This window comes from Panthera leo, chromosome D3 (genome assembly GCF_018350215.1).
Source record: "Panthera leo isolate Ple1 chromosome D3, P.leo_Ple1_pat1.1, whole genome shotgun sequence".
NCBI classification, from domain to species: Eukaryota; Metazoa; Chordata; class Mammalia; order Carnivora; family Felidae; genus Panthera; species Panthera leo.
The window spans coordinates 40,997,195-41,017,246 of NC_056690.1; the positions used below are offsets into that span (position 1 = coordinate 40,997,195).

Below are 20,052 nucleotides of genomic sequence, written 5' to 3' on the forward strand. Positions count from 1 at the left end.
TTTCAAATTAATTCTAAGACGTTTTAGGAAGAGATGAAATCGGAGAGAAATTTTAGAGTTTGAATTTCAATTTCACACATAATACTTCCGAAACCTGGACATTAGCTGTATGTTATTTTTGTGAACTTCTGCATTCTCATCTGAAAGAGAGGAAAAAAATATCTATGCCATGGGGCTTTTGCAAGGAACAGACGACATGTCAAATGTAAAGTGCCTGGCATGGTAACTGTCCATAGAGTCATTATTTTCCCAAGCCCTTTCTTTTGAGAAAAGAGAAAATAAAACCTGGGAGGGTTTATGATGCAGGAATTTACTTAATCAATGAATAAGTTATTGCTAAGAAAAATATTTTTAAAGTCATATTATTGTGAACTTTTCAGTTTGACATTTCTTATAATATTTTTTTTATACAGATAGTTAAACTGAAGTGACTTGCTGGAAAACTGTATTTTTATGAGTAATTGATATGGCTGTTTGAACAGTACAGCAATTCAGTTTTAAATGAACTAGGAATCTAAAAAGTACATATATTGTGCTAAGTAGTTAAGTATAAGCTAAATGTGGTATTAATTTATATGCTATGTGAGGTATTAAACTTGATCCTTTAAATTCTATTCATTGCAATAATAAAAACAAACATTTAGCTTATCTGACCAATGAAGCAAGAATTTCCACACCTATAATTTCCATTTCACATAGTAATATGTGGGAATGTGCTTTGTACTTCTTCATAAGACTTAATATTTTGCCCAAATAAACCATTTGATCACTGTTTGTTGTAACTGCTTGTTAAAATGCTTGCGTCTCTCTGATGAGAAAAAAACAAGTTAACCAATGTTTGTTTTTGTCGTACCCAGTTGCTGTGACCCCTTATGGTTATGCGTCCAAGTTTGAGATCCACTTTGATGACAAGTTTGATGTGTCTTTTGGGAGAGAGGGCGAGACGATGAGTCTAGGCTGCCGTGTAGTTATCACTCCTGAAATTAAGCATTTCCAGCCAGAGATCCAGTGGTACAGAAATGGTGAGACTCTGTGATGAATTCTCACTTAGATTCTTATTCACAGAATAAGGCTTGGCACCAGAGCATGAGTGTCCATAAGACTGCAGACCTGTTTATCAGAGCTGGCAGAATCTGGACATTAGGAGGCATAACCTATTGGATGTTGAAAAAAATTCATACATGTATCAAAGTAGCAGAACTTTTATATTTGTGGAGATTATGATTTCTTATCACCAAGTAACGTGGAAAAGATTATGAAAAATGTATTTTTGTAAATTAGTTATATATTCGTTTTCTAAGTTAATTTTAGTTGGTAAAATAAAGGGAAGTCCATTGCAGTTCAGTTGAACTATGGAGCATGACTATTGACCCTTGGGCGTGGTGGGCAGCAAGCAGCGTAGTCACCAAGCAGTTGGCCTGAACTTCAGTTGTGCAGACAGGCATCTAGGGCATTATGGAGCATCTGGGTCCAGACCGAAGCCAGTAATGGCAACAGCAGTATTAACAGTGAACATGGCCCTAGAGAAGAGGAGGGACTCCATGTGGGGGCAGCATGGGAAACTACAGTGGGAGATTGCCAGGCTGCCCTTTCTTCCCCAGAGCTCGCTTCTATGGGATCTGCACAAATACTAATTTACTAGGCTAGCATCAGGACAGGAACTATCAGCAACTAGGCAGTGAACTTTGTCAGTAAAATTACAAAATAAAAGCATGTATATAGACATCGCACTTAAGCATAAAAAACAGTTGTTGGAGATCTTCAGTTTAGAATCTCTGGTTTTGAAAACTATTATAACACTGCATGGCAAATATTCAGAGGCTTAGAAATATAAATTAAATTTAAAGATTGTCACATTCAATGAAAAAGAACACTATTTTCATATGAAACTTTGGATGAAGCAATTATTAACAAGGAAGATAATTTTAAAATTAATTTTCCTTGTAATTGAAGATGCAGTGATAGAATGCATAAGTAGACATTTGATTTATGTACAAATCATTTTCCGTCTCTTGTATAACCTCTACAAGTTACAGCACATGTTAGAGAAACTATTAAGATGTAATTATGTAAATTTACATTTAAAATTAAATTCAGACTTATGTGAAACTGATTTATATGAAGAATAAAATATTTTTTCAAAGTTTATTTCTTTATTTTGAGAGAAAGAGAGAGTGCAAGCAGGGAACGGGCAGAGAGACAGGGAGAGAGAATCCCAACCAAGCTCTGTGCTGTTAATGCAGAGCCAACACGGGGCTCGATCTCACGAACCATGAGAACGTGACCTGAGCTGAGATCAAGAGTTGGACACTTAACCGACTGAGCCACCCAGACACCCCAAGAATCAAATTCTTTTAGAAATTTTGTTCCTTAAGAATCAATAGTTCTAGAGTACTAAAATTTATATTTTGAAATAATTTATCAGAAAGTTAACCCAATGTTAACTTTATAAGAATATAGCTATATATAACTATGTAATATCTGAATAGCTGCAATAATAGTTGCATCAGCAGAAAGATCCTTCTCAAAATTAAAACTTATCAGCTCATTTGTGATCTTGCATTTGCCAAGAGTGACTGATGTTGCTTTCAAGTATATTGATTTAAAATAACACTGCCTGGGTGGCTCAGTCGGTTAAGCATCTGACTTCGGCTCAGGTCATGATCTCACTGTTTGTGGGTTCGAGCCCTGCATTGGGCTCTGTGCTGACAGCTCAGAGTCTGGAGACTGCTTTGGATTCTGTGTCTCCCTCTCTCTCTGCCCCTCCTCCATTCGTGGTCTGTCTCTATTTCTCTCTCTCTTTCTCTCAAAAATAAAATAAACATTTATAAAATATTTAAAAACAAATAGATAAATAAAGTTGCTAAAAGTATATATCTGATGACCTAATAACTGAATTTGTAGAAAAGCAAGCCAGAAATATCTTATTATCAATCAAGATATTACATTGATAAATATTTTTGTGTATAAAATTATGGCATAAAAATATTATTTTTTGTATTTTGGGTTACCCCAATTATATTTTATATGCAATAAAGTTGTTTTAGAGAAAAAAAAACCTTATATTTTAGTACCTCTAACTGTATTTTTTTCTCTGCTTTTTTTTTATTTTAGAGAGCATGTGAGTAGGGAGCGGGGAAGAGGGAGAGAGAGAGAGAGAGAGAGAGGGAGAGAGAGAATTTCAAGCAGGCTCCATGTTCATTGTGGACCCCAACATGGGCTTGATCTCATGACCCTGGGATCATGACCTGAGCTGAAATCAAGAGTTGGACATTCAACCAACTAAGCTACCCAGGTCCCTGTTTTCTCTGCGTTTTAGACAGGGGGATTGTAATTTCATTTTGCACTGGACCCTGCAGATTATGTATCTGGCCCTGGTCCCCTCGCTTCTGATCTAGTATTTTCACCAATATTAGCATGGCAGAATGGCCCAAAGCCCTAGAGACTTCTACTAATTGTCAGATCTCTTGCAATATAGAAGAGGCAGAGAGAGAGAGAGAGAGAGAGAGAGAGAGAAGGTGGAAGAGAATGAAGGAGAGAAAAAGAAGGGAGCAATGGAGGAAAAAAATCACTTAATTTTCTTTTAAAAAAATTTCTAGGAGCACCTGTTTCTCCATCAAAATGGGTACAAACACACTGGAGTGGAGATAGAGCAACGCTGACGTTTTCTCATCTCAACAAAGAAGATGAAGGCCTCTACACGATCCGTGTGCGAATGGGAGAATATTATGAACAATATAGTGCTTATGTCTTTGTTCGCGGTAAGACCTAGCAAAAAGCAGAACACCCAAGCATGTTTAAAACACTGAGACCAAATCAATCTATCCAAACATGTTTTTTTGTAATGAAGAAAGAGCCATTTGAAAATTCTTCCAGTATGCATGGCATAAGATTATTAACTTCCAGTGAAATTAGACCTAGTAGAAAAAGGTTAACCCTCAGGCACCAACCCCAAGGTAACTTGTTCCCAGACTGTGTTAATATCTCTGATGTCATTACTTTCTTCAGCTTCAGTGAGCTACCAGTGCAGGTCTCTATAGGTGTTCCATTGGAGATAATCCATCCTAATGATCTAAAAAGCCGTTTCAGTTTATGGGAGCTGCAACAAAAGAGGGATGTGCTACTTGGGGACTTACTCTTTAATATCTATTTCAGAGAGCAAATTTATCATTTCACTCCAGCCCCCTTCTTTATACTTTCAGCTTTAATGAACTAGGAAACAAGTTGCTACAATTTAATCTTTAACAAAAATTTTTTAATGTTTATTTATTTTTGAGACAATGAGAGACAGAGCATGAGTGGGGGAAGGGCAGAGAGAGAGGGGGGAGACACAGAATCCGAAGCAGGCTCCAGGCTCTGAGCTGTCAGCACAGAGCCTGACATGGGGCTTGAACCCACAAAAATCAGGAGATCATGACCTGAGCCAAAGACGCCAAAGACTGAGCCACCCAGGCGCCCCTACAATTTAATCTTGAAGGCAAACTAGAATTGTGATTTTAGGAGTCTTTAATTCTTCAGCTGTGTTTTAAATGGATTGGCTGTATACAAGTGGGAATGTGATTTGTATGGGATCCCAGTGCATTTGGTTTAACCAACTGAGCCACCAGGTGCCCCAAGATCCCAGTGCATTTGGAAGACCATTGACAGTTCCAGGTTACAGGAGCAGTGTTCTGTGTTCTCTTCTGTGATGGTTAGTCAGGTGTGGCCACAAGAGGAGACACAGGAGAGGATCCAGAAAACAAAGTTTATTGCACCCACAGATCCTAGAGACAGGAGGTACTGCACACCACACAGGGCCACATGGGGGAAAATCAGCATTGGTTGGCCAGGAAGAAGAAGGGGTAGGAAGGAGGGGAGAGCTTAGGCCATGGCTTTTATTGGAGTTTCTGTGGGAAAGGCAAGGCAAGGCAGGGCAGGATAAACAGTTTAGGATTGGCTAGTTTGAATAATTTGGGTAGACTCTAAACTATAGGCGTGGTCCGCACTGGCCTGCTACCAGGCCCTGGGATGATTAAGGCAGGGGAATATTGCTTCCTGGGGTGCACAGACCAGATAGAGAATGTGTGGCTCTGGATGGGTCAGTTTGCATATTAAACTGGCTGAGCCCATTCTATCCAAGAATTGGCTAGCCCTGGGAGGGGCAGCATCTCCCCAGTCAGAAAGGCTTTTAAGGTGTCAAAACATCATAATATACAGAAAATTAAAATATAAACAATACAGGAGACTTACTATATTTTTAAAAAAATCTCTCATGCACTAAATAGAATCATAAACTCACAGGAATTTTGATCAAGATGGAACTTTAGAGGTCAGGTGTCCTTAAGTGGGATCCACAGACTCCCAAAAGATCTATGATTAGAATTGTATTTTGGGGTGTCTGGGTGGTCAGTTGGTTAAGCATCCTGCTTCAGCTCAGGTCATGATCTCACGGCTCATTAGTTTGAGCCCCACATCAGGCTTTGTGCTGACAGCTCAGAGCCTGGAGCGTGGCTTCAGAGTCTGTGTCTCCTTCTCACTCTGCCCCTCCCCTGCTCATGCTCTGTCTCTCTCTGTCTCTCAAAAATAAATAAACATAAAATTTTTTTTAAGAATTATATTTCAATATATTTAGTTTCTTTGGTAATCTCATGTCTTTTATTTTATGCATTTGAAAGCAATATTCTGAAAAGAGGCTTCTAGACTTTCTTTGCCAGTCTGCCAAAGGAGTCTATGGCACAAAAAAGTTTGGATTCCCATTCTGGTCCACCCCTTTAATTTTAAGATGCAGAAACTGAGGTTCATAAAAACAAAGTGATTTACCAGTAGACTCACAGTTAGTTAAAAGCAGCAGTGGACATAGGATACAGGTCTTCGGAAGCCTAACCCAGGATTTCAATTAGGGTATAGGCTAAGCTGCTGAAATGATACGAAAAGGTTAATTTCTCTTGTATGTCTGTCAACTCAGAAGTAGAGGTATGGTTCAGTCCCAGGTCCTGTCTCCATTGGTGTTCCACTGCCCCCGTGGTGTTATCCCATGTTCCCATCCCAGACTATGGGAAGGGAAAGGAAGTGGAGGGGGAGATGCAGAGTTGCACACATCCCTTCTGCATGGTAAACACTTAGCCATAGGCACACATTTCACTGTGAGGGAAGCTAGGCATCATGTATCCACTTGGGCAGCCATGTTTCTTGCTAAAGCTGGGGCATCTAGGAAATACAAAGAATGGATAATGGGGATGGTTAACAGCCTGTACACACCAGTAGTGAACAGTAACGATTGTTGAATTCTGCCATGGGATCAACAACCGATAAAGATACAGGAATATCTACATCACCTGAAAATGTGTCAGACTTTCTCCTACACAAAAGTGTTATAGGAAAAGTCCAGTATCACTGAGGGAAGACAGATGCTAGCCTCTGGATCAATTGCAGTGAAAACAGACACACTGAAACTCATCAGCAAGTAAGTTTGTTCAGCCAAACCACCTGGATAAACCTGGCTAGACAAGGACTGAATAAGCAAAGTCTTTTCCTTTGCTCTCAGTTGTCTTACCCAAACAGAGAGTATCTCTTGGTGACTCAAAAAAACCTTAGTTATGGCTCAATGATTCTTTATTGGACTTTTTCTGGGACCTCTGACATAGCCTAGGGTTTTTTTCAGTGCCATTTCTCAATGCCTATAACCAGAATTGTGGCTCTCTGCCAGATTTAGGCCAGACAAATGTGATGCACCATAACACAGTATTTGGATTTGGCTTCTATACAGAATCTGTTTTGTGAGGGACTGTCATGCCCATCCCAAGAATGGCATAGTCCAAGAAATGTTATAAATATGCTGAAAAATGGCTCCTGAAATGCCTACCATCTGATAGGTTCTGTTATATATAATGGATATTCAGCAAACTAAACTGCTTTATCAACTCAGGGATTACTGGTTGTTACATTATGGGCCTTTAGCAAAAGGACATGGGTAGAGGTGACCAGCTGTCCCCATCCAAATGAGCAGCTTTCCAGCCTTCCTCTTCTGCCATTTAAGCCTATTAACCTCAGTATCTCTACCCCCTTCCAGCTCTGCTCTAACTTCACCATCAGCCGGCTCTGCCCCCATCCAGTGCTCTCAAAGCCTGAAAGGAAAGAAGTTTCTCCCCACCAAAACGCTTGCTTTTAGGCACCATTATTTAGTTAATTCTACACTAAGTTAGTCACTTACACCAGAGAAGTTGCCTAGAAACACTTTCCTACAGGTTCATGGAGCAAAAAATAGAATATTCAAAACCAAAGTGACTTTAGCTCTTCTCAGGTAATGCAAACCTATCAAATTCAGAAGTGCACAGATATCTCTGCCTTCTTATCAAATATTTTAGTAATTCATAAGGGTTACAGAAGTGTAGCTCATTGTAAAAAAAAAAAAGGATTTATTCAGTCAACAGGAGTGTTTTGCCTGAGTTGAGTGGTCCGACATGTCTCAGCCTCCTCTCCTATTAACTCCAGTTATGAAAGGTTGGCTGGAGTTCAGGAGAAATTGGCAATGTGGACCCCACCTCCAGGAACTCCACCTCTCATCTTAATCTCACTTAAAAGGCTATTAACTGATTATTTTCATTCCCCTTGCTCTCCTCCTTAAAACATCCCTGATTCACTATGTGAGCTATGCCTGCAGACACTGCTGAGGACACCCACTGTCAGAGGATCCTGTTTCATAAACAGTCACTGCCGTCTCTTTCCTGTATAATCCTGGACTTTTACTAAACTCAGATAAACTCCACTCAGATGTGGGTATTGCATCAGAGTTCCTTTCGCAAGTGTCTTCGGTCTGGGAACAAACATTTCATTAAAAGGAATGTTTTCCTTTATCTTCCAAAATGGTAGTGCCCAGCAGAGGAGTGGGTAAAGTTTTTTATTCTTTTGTGGAGGCATCGAGAAGGTGACAGAAGGGACTCGTTGTTCCCCTTTGGAGTGGCTCATGTTTCTGAGTAATATTGTACAAGAGATCTCTTAAGAACAGACTTTCTGACTCGGCTCACCTTAGACTTTTCTGATAGCAATTCCTGACATCTCCATACTTATTTTCCTTTAGAACATTTTGGGTAGGCAAAGGCCATAAAGCAAAGGTCACGGGTCCTTTTGAGAGCCCTTACTAACATAATGTTCTTTGTGCTGATGATGAAAACACACATCATCATGTTGGTAAGCAAATTATAAGGTTGAAGCTTGCTCTACTTGAGCCAAAGATGTAGCCACTATAAATGTGGTAGGAAATGTATGCACTAAGTCTTGGATTGCCAGACTGTGATGGAGCTTATCTGAGAGGGTTAATGAGATCCTTCTGTGTCTCCACAGATGCTGATGCAGAGATTGAAGGAGCCCCAGCTGCTCCCTTAGACGTGATGTGCTTGGATGCCAACAAAGATTATATTATCATCTCTTGGAAACAGCCAGCTGTGGATGGAGGGAGTCCTATTCTGGGATATTTTATTGATAAGTTAGTACTTAGTCTATTTTCTTTTCTGGTCTCCTCTCCCTCTTTCTCTGTCTCTCTGTCTCCCTCTCTTTCTCTCTTTCTCTCTCTCTCACAAATACACACACACACACACACACACACACACACACACACACAAACACACACCTATCTATTGACCTAAATCCCAAAGACAATTTTTGAATCTGACTACTAATGCAAATCACTAATTTGGCAAGAATGCTATGAATTTATAGACATTCTGGAGACCACTTTGGAAATAGCTGGTGTCCATTATATTTAATGTCCATATTCCTAATTTGTTAGTAATTTTAAAATATTAAGTAATTTGAACAATAATGCTTTAGGAATACTAACAAAATCCTATTTACATTACAGGATGTGGTTTCAAATTAGACAAAGAAATAACAAATATCAATAGTATTAAATCATATTCTTTCTATAACTTTTTGTTGTTCACATTCTCTAAAACTTAGAACTTCTGATATTTATAGCAGTTGGGTCTTACACATTAATTATACAGTGAGTTTGGTCAATATAGACAACAAATTTAGATTATCAACCTAAATACATTATTATCTGACTTAGTTTCTATTCAAATAGTTGTTCCAATTTTCTTTCCAATTTTCAGTAATAGAATCTAATTGTAGAAACCACTAGGGACAGATAATCTGTGCCACTGTGGTACAATAGGTTTGTACTAAGGTGTATTAAACCTAATATTTATAGTAATAAGTAAATATATGCTTATTGGGGCACCTGGGTGGCTCAGTTGGTTGAGCAGCTGACTTTGGCTCAGGTCATCATCTTGCAGTTCATGGGTTCAAGCCCTGCATCGAGCTCTGTGCTGACAGCTCAGAGCCTGGAGCCTGCTTTAGATTCTGTGTCTCCCTTTCTCTTTGCCCCTCCCGCACTCATGTTCTGTCTCTCTCTCAAGAATAAATAAACATTAAAAATTCAGTATAATATATATATATATATATATATATATATATATATATATATATATATATGCCTATTGGGCTCAATACCATGCAGAGAAATATTTATAATAAATAATACACTATTTAACCCATTCTAAATTCTTCCACATTGTTTTGTCATTTAGTGATGATGAACTGTCAAGTTTTAGGTAGATTCTTTTTCATTTTTACAGACTGCCTTATTGTCTTTGGCAGATTTTCAAGGGATTTGCAAACTTCATCAGTGAAAAACCAGCAACAATTAGTAGCACATTTTGCTTTGTCATCATGAAAATAACCATATTGTGGCTTGTATTTATTAAAATTGGTTACATCCATGGCACTGTTCTAAACACATCACATATATTAACCATTAACCCATAACCACCATTTGAAAGGTAGACACTCTTATTACAAGTAGGAAACAGTAGCTGGCCCAAAGCCACATACTCATGAGAAAACACTAAGTTGCCTAAAGTCACACTAGAATTCAAATATCAGCCTGGCCATATGTTGATGTCCTTTCTGCTCCAACATGCTGTAGGCATCTCCAGAGCAGCTACTTCCCACCTTTCTTTCTGCCCACATGAGGGTTGGGAAACACACTCTACTATCACTGGGTCACCATGACAGCATCTGCATAGGGAGAGAGACAGAATCTCTGGAGACAGAGGCAGTTTGAAGAATTGTCCTAGGCCTCTTGGCTCCCTCCCAAACCCTACCCATAGCAGCTCGGGAATTTCTGCAAAGGCAAGATTTAAGGGTGAAAGGCAGGGATTTAAGCCATATTTGACAGCACTTTACATAAGGGTGAGGAAAATGTCTATTGTCTATATCAAAAACTGGAAGGGTGAGGCTGAGGAAGTGAAGAGAAACTTCCCACCCTGACCAACTTTGCACTGCCATTAGAACTCCCTCCCCCATCAGAATTATTTGGGAATTAGATGTTTTAATGTTTTTATTTATTTTTGAGACAGAGAGAGACAGAGCATGAGCAGGGGAAGGGCAGAGAGAGAGGGAGACACAGAATCTGAAACAGGCTCCAGGCTCTGAGCTGTCAGCACAGAGCCCGACGTGGGGCTCGAACTCACAGACCGTGAAGTCATGACCTGGCTGAAGTCGGACACTCAACCGACTGAGCCACCCAGGCGCCCCGGGAATTAGATGTTTTAGACATAGACCATATTGGGGAAGTGACATAAACTAAAAGTTCTGTGTTCTCATAAAAGCTGATGAGTTACTTAATCCTAGTGCTGTATAATTTAATCACATGCTGAGCCCCTAGCCCCGTCTATCAGGCCAATAGCATGATATGAACCACTCCACCCCAGACACCAACTGCAATAAAAGCACCCAGTTAGAAATCAGAGGTTCTAAGCACTTAATCTTTCCCTGCCAGTGGGCCTGGGAATTTCCCTGCATCTCATCAATCTCATCTGTTAAGAAACAAGTATATTATAATACTCTCTTCACCCTTCTACCTACACAGCATATAATGATCATTGAGTAGGCTTTTTCCAAGGGTGCCTGGCTCCTCGGTAGAGCAGGCAACTCTTGATCTCAGGCTCATGAGTTTGAGCCCCACATTGGGTGTGGAGATTACCTAAGAAAAAAAAAGTGAGCTCTTTCCAAACTACAGTATAAACAGGTACATTTAAGGTGTTAACTTCCTCAAACAAAATTTTTATTTTTAAAAGAAAATGTGTAAAGAAGACAAAGAAAGAAGTCACCAACAGTGGAATTAAAGACGTCAGCCAGGGAGATGTCTGGGGGATCCTCCCTCTTAGTCTCTCCAATGTCGAGAGTGTACATACCTGCCTGCTGCTTCTGCTTTTTCTCCCCAAAGTTCCTCTGCCTAGCATACAAGGCCCTCAGCTGCTAGTTTTCAGGGAATTTAAAGGAAGTATATGTGTTTAGGAAGGACCTGAGGCTTCTTTCTTATTAAAGAAGACACATTGCAATTAAGTGGAACTGAGTGCATGCAGTTAAATAACTATTGAACCACACCCGAGCTGGGTATTTTATAGGGAGATCTGAAGCAATTGGGTGGGTTTGCAGCTTTGGAGCTATTAATTTAGTCAGACTTCTTTTAATTCTTATTGATCACTCTTTTTCCCATAGGTGTGAGGTGGGCACAGATAGCTGGTCTCAATGCAATGACACACCTGTGAAGTTTGCTCGTTTTCCAGTCACTGGGTTGATAGAAGGTCGTTCTTACATATTCCGAGTTCGAGCTGTGAATAAAACTGGAATAGGTCTACCATCTAGAGTTTCTGAGCCCGTGGCTGCTCTGGATCCAGCTGAGAAAGCTAGACTGAAAAGTAAGCATTTTTCAATTTTCAGGATCTTCTTGAACTTTTTTAAAATATATTTATAACTGTAGTACAGCTCATTGCGAGGTCATTCCTCCCCCTTCCACTAGAGGGAGAAGAGAATAGGAAATCCTTTATGGGTTAGAAAATCCTAGAGGAAAAAAACAAAAACAAAAACAATTTGTTTTCTTGACTCATCCATTCACTAAGAGCTTTATTTTTTTATTTTTTAAAAAATAACTTATTTATTTTTAAATTTACATCCAAGTTAGTTATCATATAGTGCAACAATGATTTCAGGAGTAGATTCCTTAATGCCCCTTACCCATTTAACCCATCCCCCCCCCCCACACACGCACAATCCCTCCAGCAACCCTCTGTTCTCTATATTTAAGAGTTAAGAGCTTTATTTCTTATTTTGATTCAGAAAATTCTCCTTATTAAATTGAGTTCTGGTCATTCTGTTTGAAATGAAATATGATAATCAAGAGCCTGGGAAGCATTTTTATTCATTTTATTAGCACACTCCAAATATGTTTTTCCTTTAATTCTTAAAATTATAAGATGGTCACATCTTTTGATGGTCACAATGGGGAAGGGAGGTCGTTATTGGCATCTAGTGGGTAGATGCCAGGGATGCTTCTTAACCTAGAATTTGCCCCCTAGAGCATTAATATCTCCACACCGTGAGTTCCTTTATATCAAAGGAAAAACACATTTACAACATATCTGATCTATACTTGAGTTTCCATATCAGACCATCAAAAATAATCTTTTCATATATTTAAACTCCAAGTCTCAATGTCAAAACCATGGTATATGAATTCCGCTCTGCATTTGTTTCATGGGAACCCATATGCATCCTCAATAATAGAAACCACAAAATGATATTTTAAAAAACTGTTCGAGGGGCACCTGGGTGGCTCAGTCGGTTGAGCATCTGACCTTGGCTCAGGTCATGATCTCACGGTCCATGAGTTTGAGCCCACGTCGGGCTCTGTGCTGACAGCTCAGAGCCTGGAGCTTGCATCGGATTCTGTGTCTCCCTCTGTCTCTGCCTCTCCCCTGCTCATGCTCTCTCTCTCTCTCTCTCAAAAATAAATAAACATTTTAAAAAACAAAAATAAATCATTGGATATTAACACTTCAGTCTATAACAGATTTTTCAACGTTGGCCCTATAGACAGTCTAGGCCAGATAATTCTTTGTTATGGGGGCTGTCCTGTTCATTGTAGGATGTTGAGAAGCATCCCTGACATCTACCCACTAGATGCCAATAACGACCTCCCTTCCCCATTGTGACCATCAAAATTGTGCCAGACATTACCAAATGTCCCTGAGGGGCAAAATCACCCCAGTTGAGGACTGCTATTCTATGTCCTATTTGCAGTGTTTGTTTGTTTGTTTGTTTGTTTGTTTGTTTGTTTGTTTGTTTTGTTTTTGCCTTAGGTAGATATATGGCGTCACAAAAAGCTAAGCTCCAGAAAAAGTCTGGAGACTTTTTCTAATCAGGCTCCTTGATTGCCCTCTAATTACTTTTCCCTTACTATCTGACTTCCCTCCCTCTTTCCTAATTCCATCTCATTCTTTCATTTACTCTATTTTTTTTTTTTTAATATATGAAATTTACTGTCAAATTGGTTTCCATACAACACCCAGTGCTCATCCCAAAAGGTGCCCTCCTCAATACCCATCACCCACCCTGTCCTCCCTCCCACCCTGCCCTCCCTCCCACCCCCCATCAACCCTCAGTTTGTTCTCAGTTTTTTAACAGTCTCTAATGCTTTGGCTCTCTCCCACTCTAACCTCGTTTTTTTTTTTTTTTTTTTTTTTTTCCTTCCCCTCCCCCATGGGTTTCTGTTATGTTTCTCAGGATCCACATAAGAGTGAAACCATATGGTATCTGTCTTTCTCTGTATGGCTTATTTCACTTAGCATCACACTCTCCAGTTCCATCCATGTTGCTACAAAAGGCCATATTTCATTTTTTCTCATTGCCACGTAGTATTCCATTGTGTATATAAACCACAGTTTCTTTATCCATTCATCAGTTGATGGACATTTAGGCTCTTTCCATAATTTGGCTATTGTTGAGAGTGCCGCTATAAACATTGGGGTACAGGTGCCCCTATGCATCAGTACTCCTGTATCCCTTGGATAAATTCCTAGCAGTGCTATTGCTGGGTCATAGGGTAGGTCTATTTTTAATTTTCTGAGGAACCTCCACACTGCTTTCCAGAGCGGCTGCACCAATTTGCATTCCCACCAACAGTGCAAGAGGGTTCCTGTTTCTCCACATCCTCTCCAGCATCTATAGTCTCCTGATTTCTTCATTTTGGCCACTCTGACTGGCGTGAGGTGGTATCTGAGTGTGGTTTTGATTTGTATTTCCCTGATAAGGAGCGACGTTGAACATCTTTTCATGTGCCTGTTGGCCATCCGGATGTCTTCTTTAGAGAAGTGTCTATTCATGTTTTCTGCCCATTTCTTCACTGGGTTATTTGTTTTTCGGGTGTGGAGTTTGATGAGCTCTTTATAGATTTTGGATACTAGCCCTTTGTCCGATGTGTCATTTGCAAATATCTTTTCCCATTCCGTTGGTTGCCTTTTAGTTTTGTTGGTTGTTTCCTTTGCTGTGCAGAAGCTTTTTATCTTCATAAGGTCCCAGTAATTCACTTTTGCTTTTAATTCCCTTGCCTTTGGGGATGTGCCGAGTAAGAGATTGCTACGGCTGAGGTCAGAGAGGTCTTTTCCTGCTTTCTCCTCTAAGGTTTTGATGGTTTCCTGTCTCACATTCAGGTCCTTTATCCATTTTGAGTTTATTTTTGTGAATGGTGTGAGAAAGTGGTCTAGTTTCAACCTTCTGCATGTTGCTGTCCAGTTCTCCCAGCACCATTTGTTAAAGAGACTGTCTTTTTTCCATTGGATGTTCTTTCCTGCTTTGTCAAAGATGAGTTGGCCATACGTTTGTGGGTCTAGTTCTGGGGTTTCTATTCTATTCCATTGGTCTATGTGTCTGTTTTTATGCCAATACCATGCTGTCTTGATGATGACAGCTTTGTAGTAGAGGCTAAAGTCTGGGATTGTGATGCCTCCTGCTTTGGTCTTCTTCTTCAAAATTACTTTGGCTATTCGGGGCCTTTTGTGGTTCCATATGAATTTTAGGATTGCTTGTTCTAGTTTCGAGAAGAATGCTGGTGCAATTTTGATTGGGATTGCATTGAATGTGTAGATAGCTTTGGGTAGTATTGACATTTTGACAATATTTATTCTTCCAATCCATGAGCAGGGAATGTCTTTCCATTTCTTTATATCTTCTTCAATTACCTGCATAAGCTTTCTATAGTTTTCAGCATACAGATCTTTTACATCTTTGGTTAGATTTATTCCTAGGTATTTTATGCTTCTTGGTGCAATTGTGAATGGGATCAGTTTCTTCATTTGTCTTTCTGTTGCTTCATTGTTAGTGTATAAGAATGCAACTGATTTCTGCACATTGATTTTGTATCCTGCAACTTTGCTGAATTCATGTATCAGTTCTAGCAGACTTTTGGTGGAGTCTATCGGATTTTCCATGTATAATATCATGTCATCTGCAAAAAGTGAAAGCTTGACTTCATCTTTGCCAATTTTGATGCCTTTGATTTCCTTTTGTTGTCTGATTGCTGATGCTAGAACTTCCAGCACTATATTAAACAGCAGCGGTGACAGTGGGCATCCCTGTCGTGTTCCTGATCTCAGGGAAAAAGCTCTCAGTTTTTCCCCGTTGAGGATGATGTTAGCTGTGGGCTTTTCATAAATGGCCTTTATGATCTTTAAGTATGTTCCTTCTATCCCGACCTTCTCAAGGGTTTTTATTAAGAAAGGATGCTGGATTTTGTCAAAGGCCTTTTCTGCATCGATTGACAGGATCATATGGTTCTTCTCTTTTTTTTTGTTAATGTGATGTGTCACGTTGATCGATTTGCGAATGTTGAACCAGCCCTGCATCCCAGGAATGAATCCCACTTGATCATGGTGAATAATTCTTTTTATATGCTGTTGAATTCGATTTGCTAGTATCTTATTAAGAATTTTTACATCCATATTCATCAGGGATATTGGCCTGTAGTTCTCTTTTTTTACTGGGTCTCTGTCTGGTTTAGGAATCAAAGTAATACTGGCTTCATAGAATGAGTCTGGAAGTTTTCCTTCCCTTTCTATTTCTTGGAATAGCTTGAGAAGGATAGGTATTATCTCTGCTTTAAATGTCTGGTAGAACTCCCCTGGGAAGCCATCTGGTCCTGGACTCTTATTTGTTGGGAGATTTTTGATAACCGATTCAATTTCTTCGCTGGTTATGGGTCTGTTCAAGCTTTCTATTTCCTCCTGATTGAGTTTTGGAAGAGTGTGGGTATTTAGAAATTTGTCCATTTCTTCCAGGTTGTCCAATTTGCTGGCATGTAATTTTTCATAGTATTCCCTGATAATTGTTTGTATCTCTGAGGGATTGGTTGTAATCATTCCATTTTCATTCATGATTTTATCTATTTGGGTCATCTCCCTTTTCTTTTTGAGAAGCCTGGCTAGAGGTTTGTCAATTTTGTTTATTTTTTCAAAAAACCAACTCTTGGTTTCGTTGATCTGCTCTACAGTTTTTTTAGATTCTATATTGTTTATTTCTGCTCTGATCTTTATGATTTCTCTTCTTCTGCTGGGTTTAGGCTGCCTTTGCTGTTCTGCTTCTATTTCCTTTAGGTGTGCTGTTAGATTTTGTATTTGGGATTTTTCTTGTTTCTTGAGATAGGCCTGGATTGCAATGTATTTTCCTCTCAGGACTGCCTTCGCTGCATCCCAAAGCGTTTGGATTGTTGTATTTTCATTTTCGTTTGTTTCCATATATGTTTTAATTTCTTCTCTAATTGCCTGGTTGACCCACTCATTCGTTAGTAGGGTGTTCTTTAACCTCCATGCTTTTGGAGGTTTTCCAGACTTTTTCCTGTGGTTGATTTCAAGCTTCATAGCATTGTGGTCTGAAAGTATGCATGGTATAATTTCAATTCTTGTAAACTTATGAAGGGCTGTTTTGTGACCCAGTATATGATCTATCTTGGAGAATGTTCCATGTGCACTCGAGAAGAAAGTATATTCTGTTGCTTTGGGATGCAGAGTTCTAAATATATCTGTCAAGTCCATCTGATCCAATGTATCATTCAGGGCCCTTGTTTCTTTATTGACTGTGTGTCTAGATGATCTATCCATTTCTGTAAGTGGGGTGTTAAAGTCCCCTGCAATGACCACATTCTTATCAATAAGGTTGCTTATGTTTATGAGTAATTGTTTTATATATCTGGGGGCTCGGGTATTTGGCGCATAGACATTTATAATAGTTAGCTCTTCCTGGTGGATAGACCCTGTGATTATTATATAATGCCCTTCTTCATCTCTTGTTACAGCCTTTAATTTAAAGTCTAGTTTGTCTGATATAAGTATGGCTACTCCAGCTTTCTTTTGGCTTCCAGGAGCATGATAAATAGTTCTCCATCCCCTCACTCTCAATCTAAAGGTGTCCTCAGATCTAAAATGAGTCTCTTGTAGACAGCAAATAGATGGGTCTTGTTTTTTTATCCATTCTGATACCCTATGTCTTTTAGTTGGCGCATTTAATCCATTTACATTCAGTGTTATTATAGAAAGATATGGGTTTAGAGTCATTGTGATGTCTGTATGTTTTATGCTTGTAGTGATGTCTCTGGTACTTTGTCTCACAGGATCCCCCTTAGGATCTCTTGTAGGGCTGGTTTCGTGGTGACAAATTCCTTCAGTTTTTGTTTGTTTGGGAAGACCTTTATCTCTCCTTCTATTCTAAATGACAGACTTGCTGGATAAAGGATTCTCGGCTGCATATTTTTTCTGTTTAGCACACTGTAGATATCGTGCCAAGCCTTTCTGGCCTGCCAAGTTTCAAAGGAGAGATCAGTCATGAGTCTTATAGGTCTCCCTTTATATGTGAGGGCACGTTTATCCCTTGCTGCTTTCAGAATTTTCTCTTTATCCTTGTATTTTGCCAGTTTCACTATGATATGTCGTGCAGAAGATCGATTCAAGTTACGTCTGAAGGGAGTTCTCTGTGCCTCTTGGATTTCAATGCCTTTTTCCTTCCCCAGTTCAGGGAAGTTCTCAGCTATAATTTGTTCAAGTACCCCTTCAGCACCCTTCCCTCTCTCTTCCTCCTCTGGGATACCAATTATGCGTATATTATTTTTTTTTAGTGTATCACTTAGTTCTCTAATTTTCCCCTCATACTCCTGGATTTTTTTATCTCTCTTTCTTTCAGCTTCCTCTTTCTCCATAACTTTATCTTCTAGTTCACCTATTCTCTCCTCTGCCTCTTCAAGCCGAGCCATCGTGGATTCCATTTTGTTTTGCAATTCGTTTAAAGCGTTTTTCAACTCCTCGTGACTGTTCCTTAGTCCCTCGATCTTTGTGGCAAGAGATTCTCTGCTGTCCTGTATACTGTTTTCAAGCCCAGCGATTAATTTTATGACTATTATTCTAAATTCACTTTCTGTTATATTATTTAAATCCTTTTTGATCAGTTCATTAGCTGTTGTTATTTCCTGGAGATTCTTCTGAGGGGAATTCTTCCGTTTGGTCATTTTGGAGAGTCCCTGGCGTGGTGAGGACCTGCAGTGCACTTCCCCTGTGCTGTGGTGTATAACTGGAGTTAGTGGGCGGGGCCGCAGTCCGACCCGATGTCTGCCCCCAGCCCACCGCTGGGGCCACAGTCAGACTGGTGTGTGCCTTCTCTTCCCCTCTCCTAGGGGCGGGATTCACTGTGGGGTGGCGTGTCCCGTCTGGGCTACTTGCACACTGCCAGGCTTGTGTTGCTGGGGATCTGGCGTATTAGCTGGGGTGGGTAGGCAAGGTGCACGGGGGCTGGAGGGGCAGGCTTAGCTCGCTTCTCCTTAGGTGATCCACTTCAGGAGGAGCCCTGTGGCAGCGGGAGGGAGTCAGATCCGCTGCCGGAGGTTTGGCTCCGCAGAAGCACAGAGTTGGGTGTTTGCGCGGAGCGAGCAAGTTCTCTGGCAGGAACTGGTTCCCTTTGGGATTTTGGCTGGGGGATGGGCGGGGGAGATGGCGCTGGCGCCTTTGTTCCCCGCCAAGCTGAGCTCTGCCGTCCGGGGGCTCAGCAGCTCTCCCTCCCTTTGTCCTCCAGCCTTCCCGCTTTCCGAGCAGAGCTGTTAACTTATGACCTCCCAGACGCTAAGTCGTGCTTGCTGTCGGAACACAGTCCGTCCGGCCCCTCCGCTTTTGCCAGCCAGACTCGGGGGCTCTGCTTGGCCGGCGAGCCGCCCCTCCGCCCCAGCTCCCTCCCGCCAGTCCGTGGAGTGCGCACCGCCTCGCCGCCCTTCCTACCCTCTTCCGTGGGCCTCTAGTCTGCGCTTGGCTCCGGAGACTCCGTTCTGCTAATCCTCTGGCGGTTTTCTGGGTTCTTTAGGCAGGTGTAGGTGGAATCTAAGTGATCGGCAGGACGCGCTGTGAGCCCCGCGTCCTCCTACGCCGCCATCTTCCGGAACCCCCCCATTTACTCTATTTTTTAAATAAATTCTAATGAGAGTAAGATTCGTTTGAATTGAAAATAGGTTATCTTATGTATTACCTTTCTGTTTCTGTACAAACTATGGTGAAAAGTCTGGTGATAAAGCAGGAGTCGAACCATTCTCTCTGATATTTGTGGGAACACAGAAGTGAATTTCCTCTTCAATGAATGAATGAATGAATGAATGAATGAAATGGATTTAAATGCATTTTACTCTTTTCCTGCCCATCTCACCCATTTTTCTTACTCCAGATCTAAGCTGGTTTCCTTCATAAATAACACTTGTCAAAATACAATGGAAAGAAATCGCTTTCATTGAACTGTACTGCAGGATTCACTTCATTCACTTTCATTTCATTGTACTGCAGGATTAGCCCCCCTCTCCTCTTTGAGCTTCATTATTGCAGATAAATAACTACTGGGCTTACAATTGTTCCAGAAACGTTTCCCCCAAATACATGCTATCTCTTAAGAAGACATGAGGGAACCTACATGTTTCCAGAGATCTATATTGAATAGTAAACAAACACAGGTTATTTACCTTGCTTGCGAAAGTACATTTCCAGAAATACTGACTCCAACTAGGCAGGTTCTGTGCTCTAGCAGATTGTGAGTCCCTTGAAGACGTAACACCGTATATGTGCTCAGTAAGATTCATTATGAAAATACCTAAGCAAACAAGTAACAAACTCAATTCTGACTAATATGGCCAGTTTGTGAATACAGTTGAAACGGCAT

General features: G+C 40.4%; 1 protein-coding gene across 10 annotated transcripts in view; it reads left to right on the forward strand.

Moving 5' to 3' along the window:
• Positions 1 to 20,052, forward strand: part of MYOM1 (myomesin 1) — a 168,660-nt gene that overhangs the window by 71,242 nt on the left and 77,366 nt on the right. For all 10 annotated transcript variants that reach the window (XM_042911112.1, XM_042911118.1, XM_042911108.1 and 7 more), the window contains 4 exons: positions 858 to 1,022; positions 3,600 to 3,761; positions 8,320 to 8,461; positions 11,542 to 11,741. In XM_042911112.1, the coding sequence (XP_042767046.1) occupies positions 858 to 1,022; positions 3,600 to 3,761; positions 8,320 to 8,461; positions 11,542 to 11,741 (669 nt within the window). The remainder of the gene's footprint in view (positions 1 to 857; positions 1,023 to 3,599; positions 3,762 to 8,319; positions 8,462 to 11,541; positions 11,742 to 20,052) is intronic.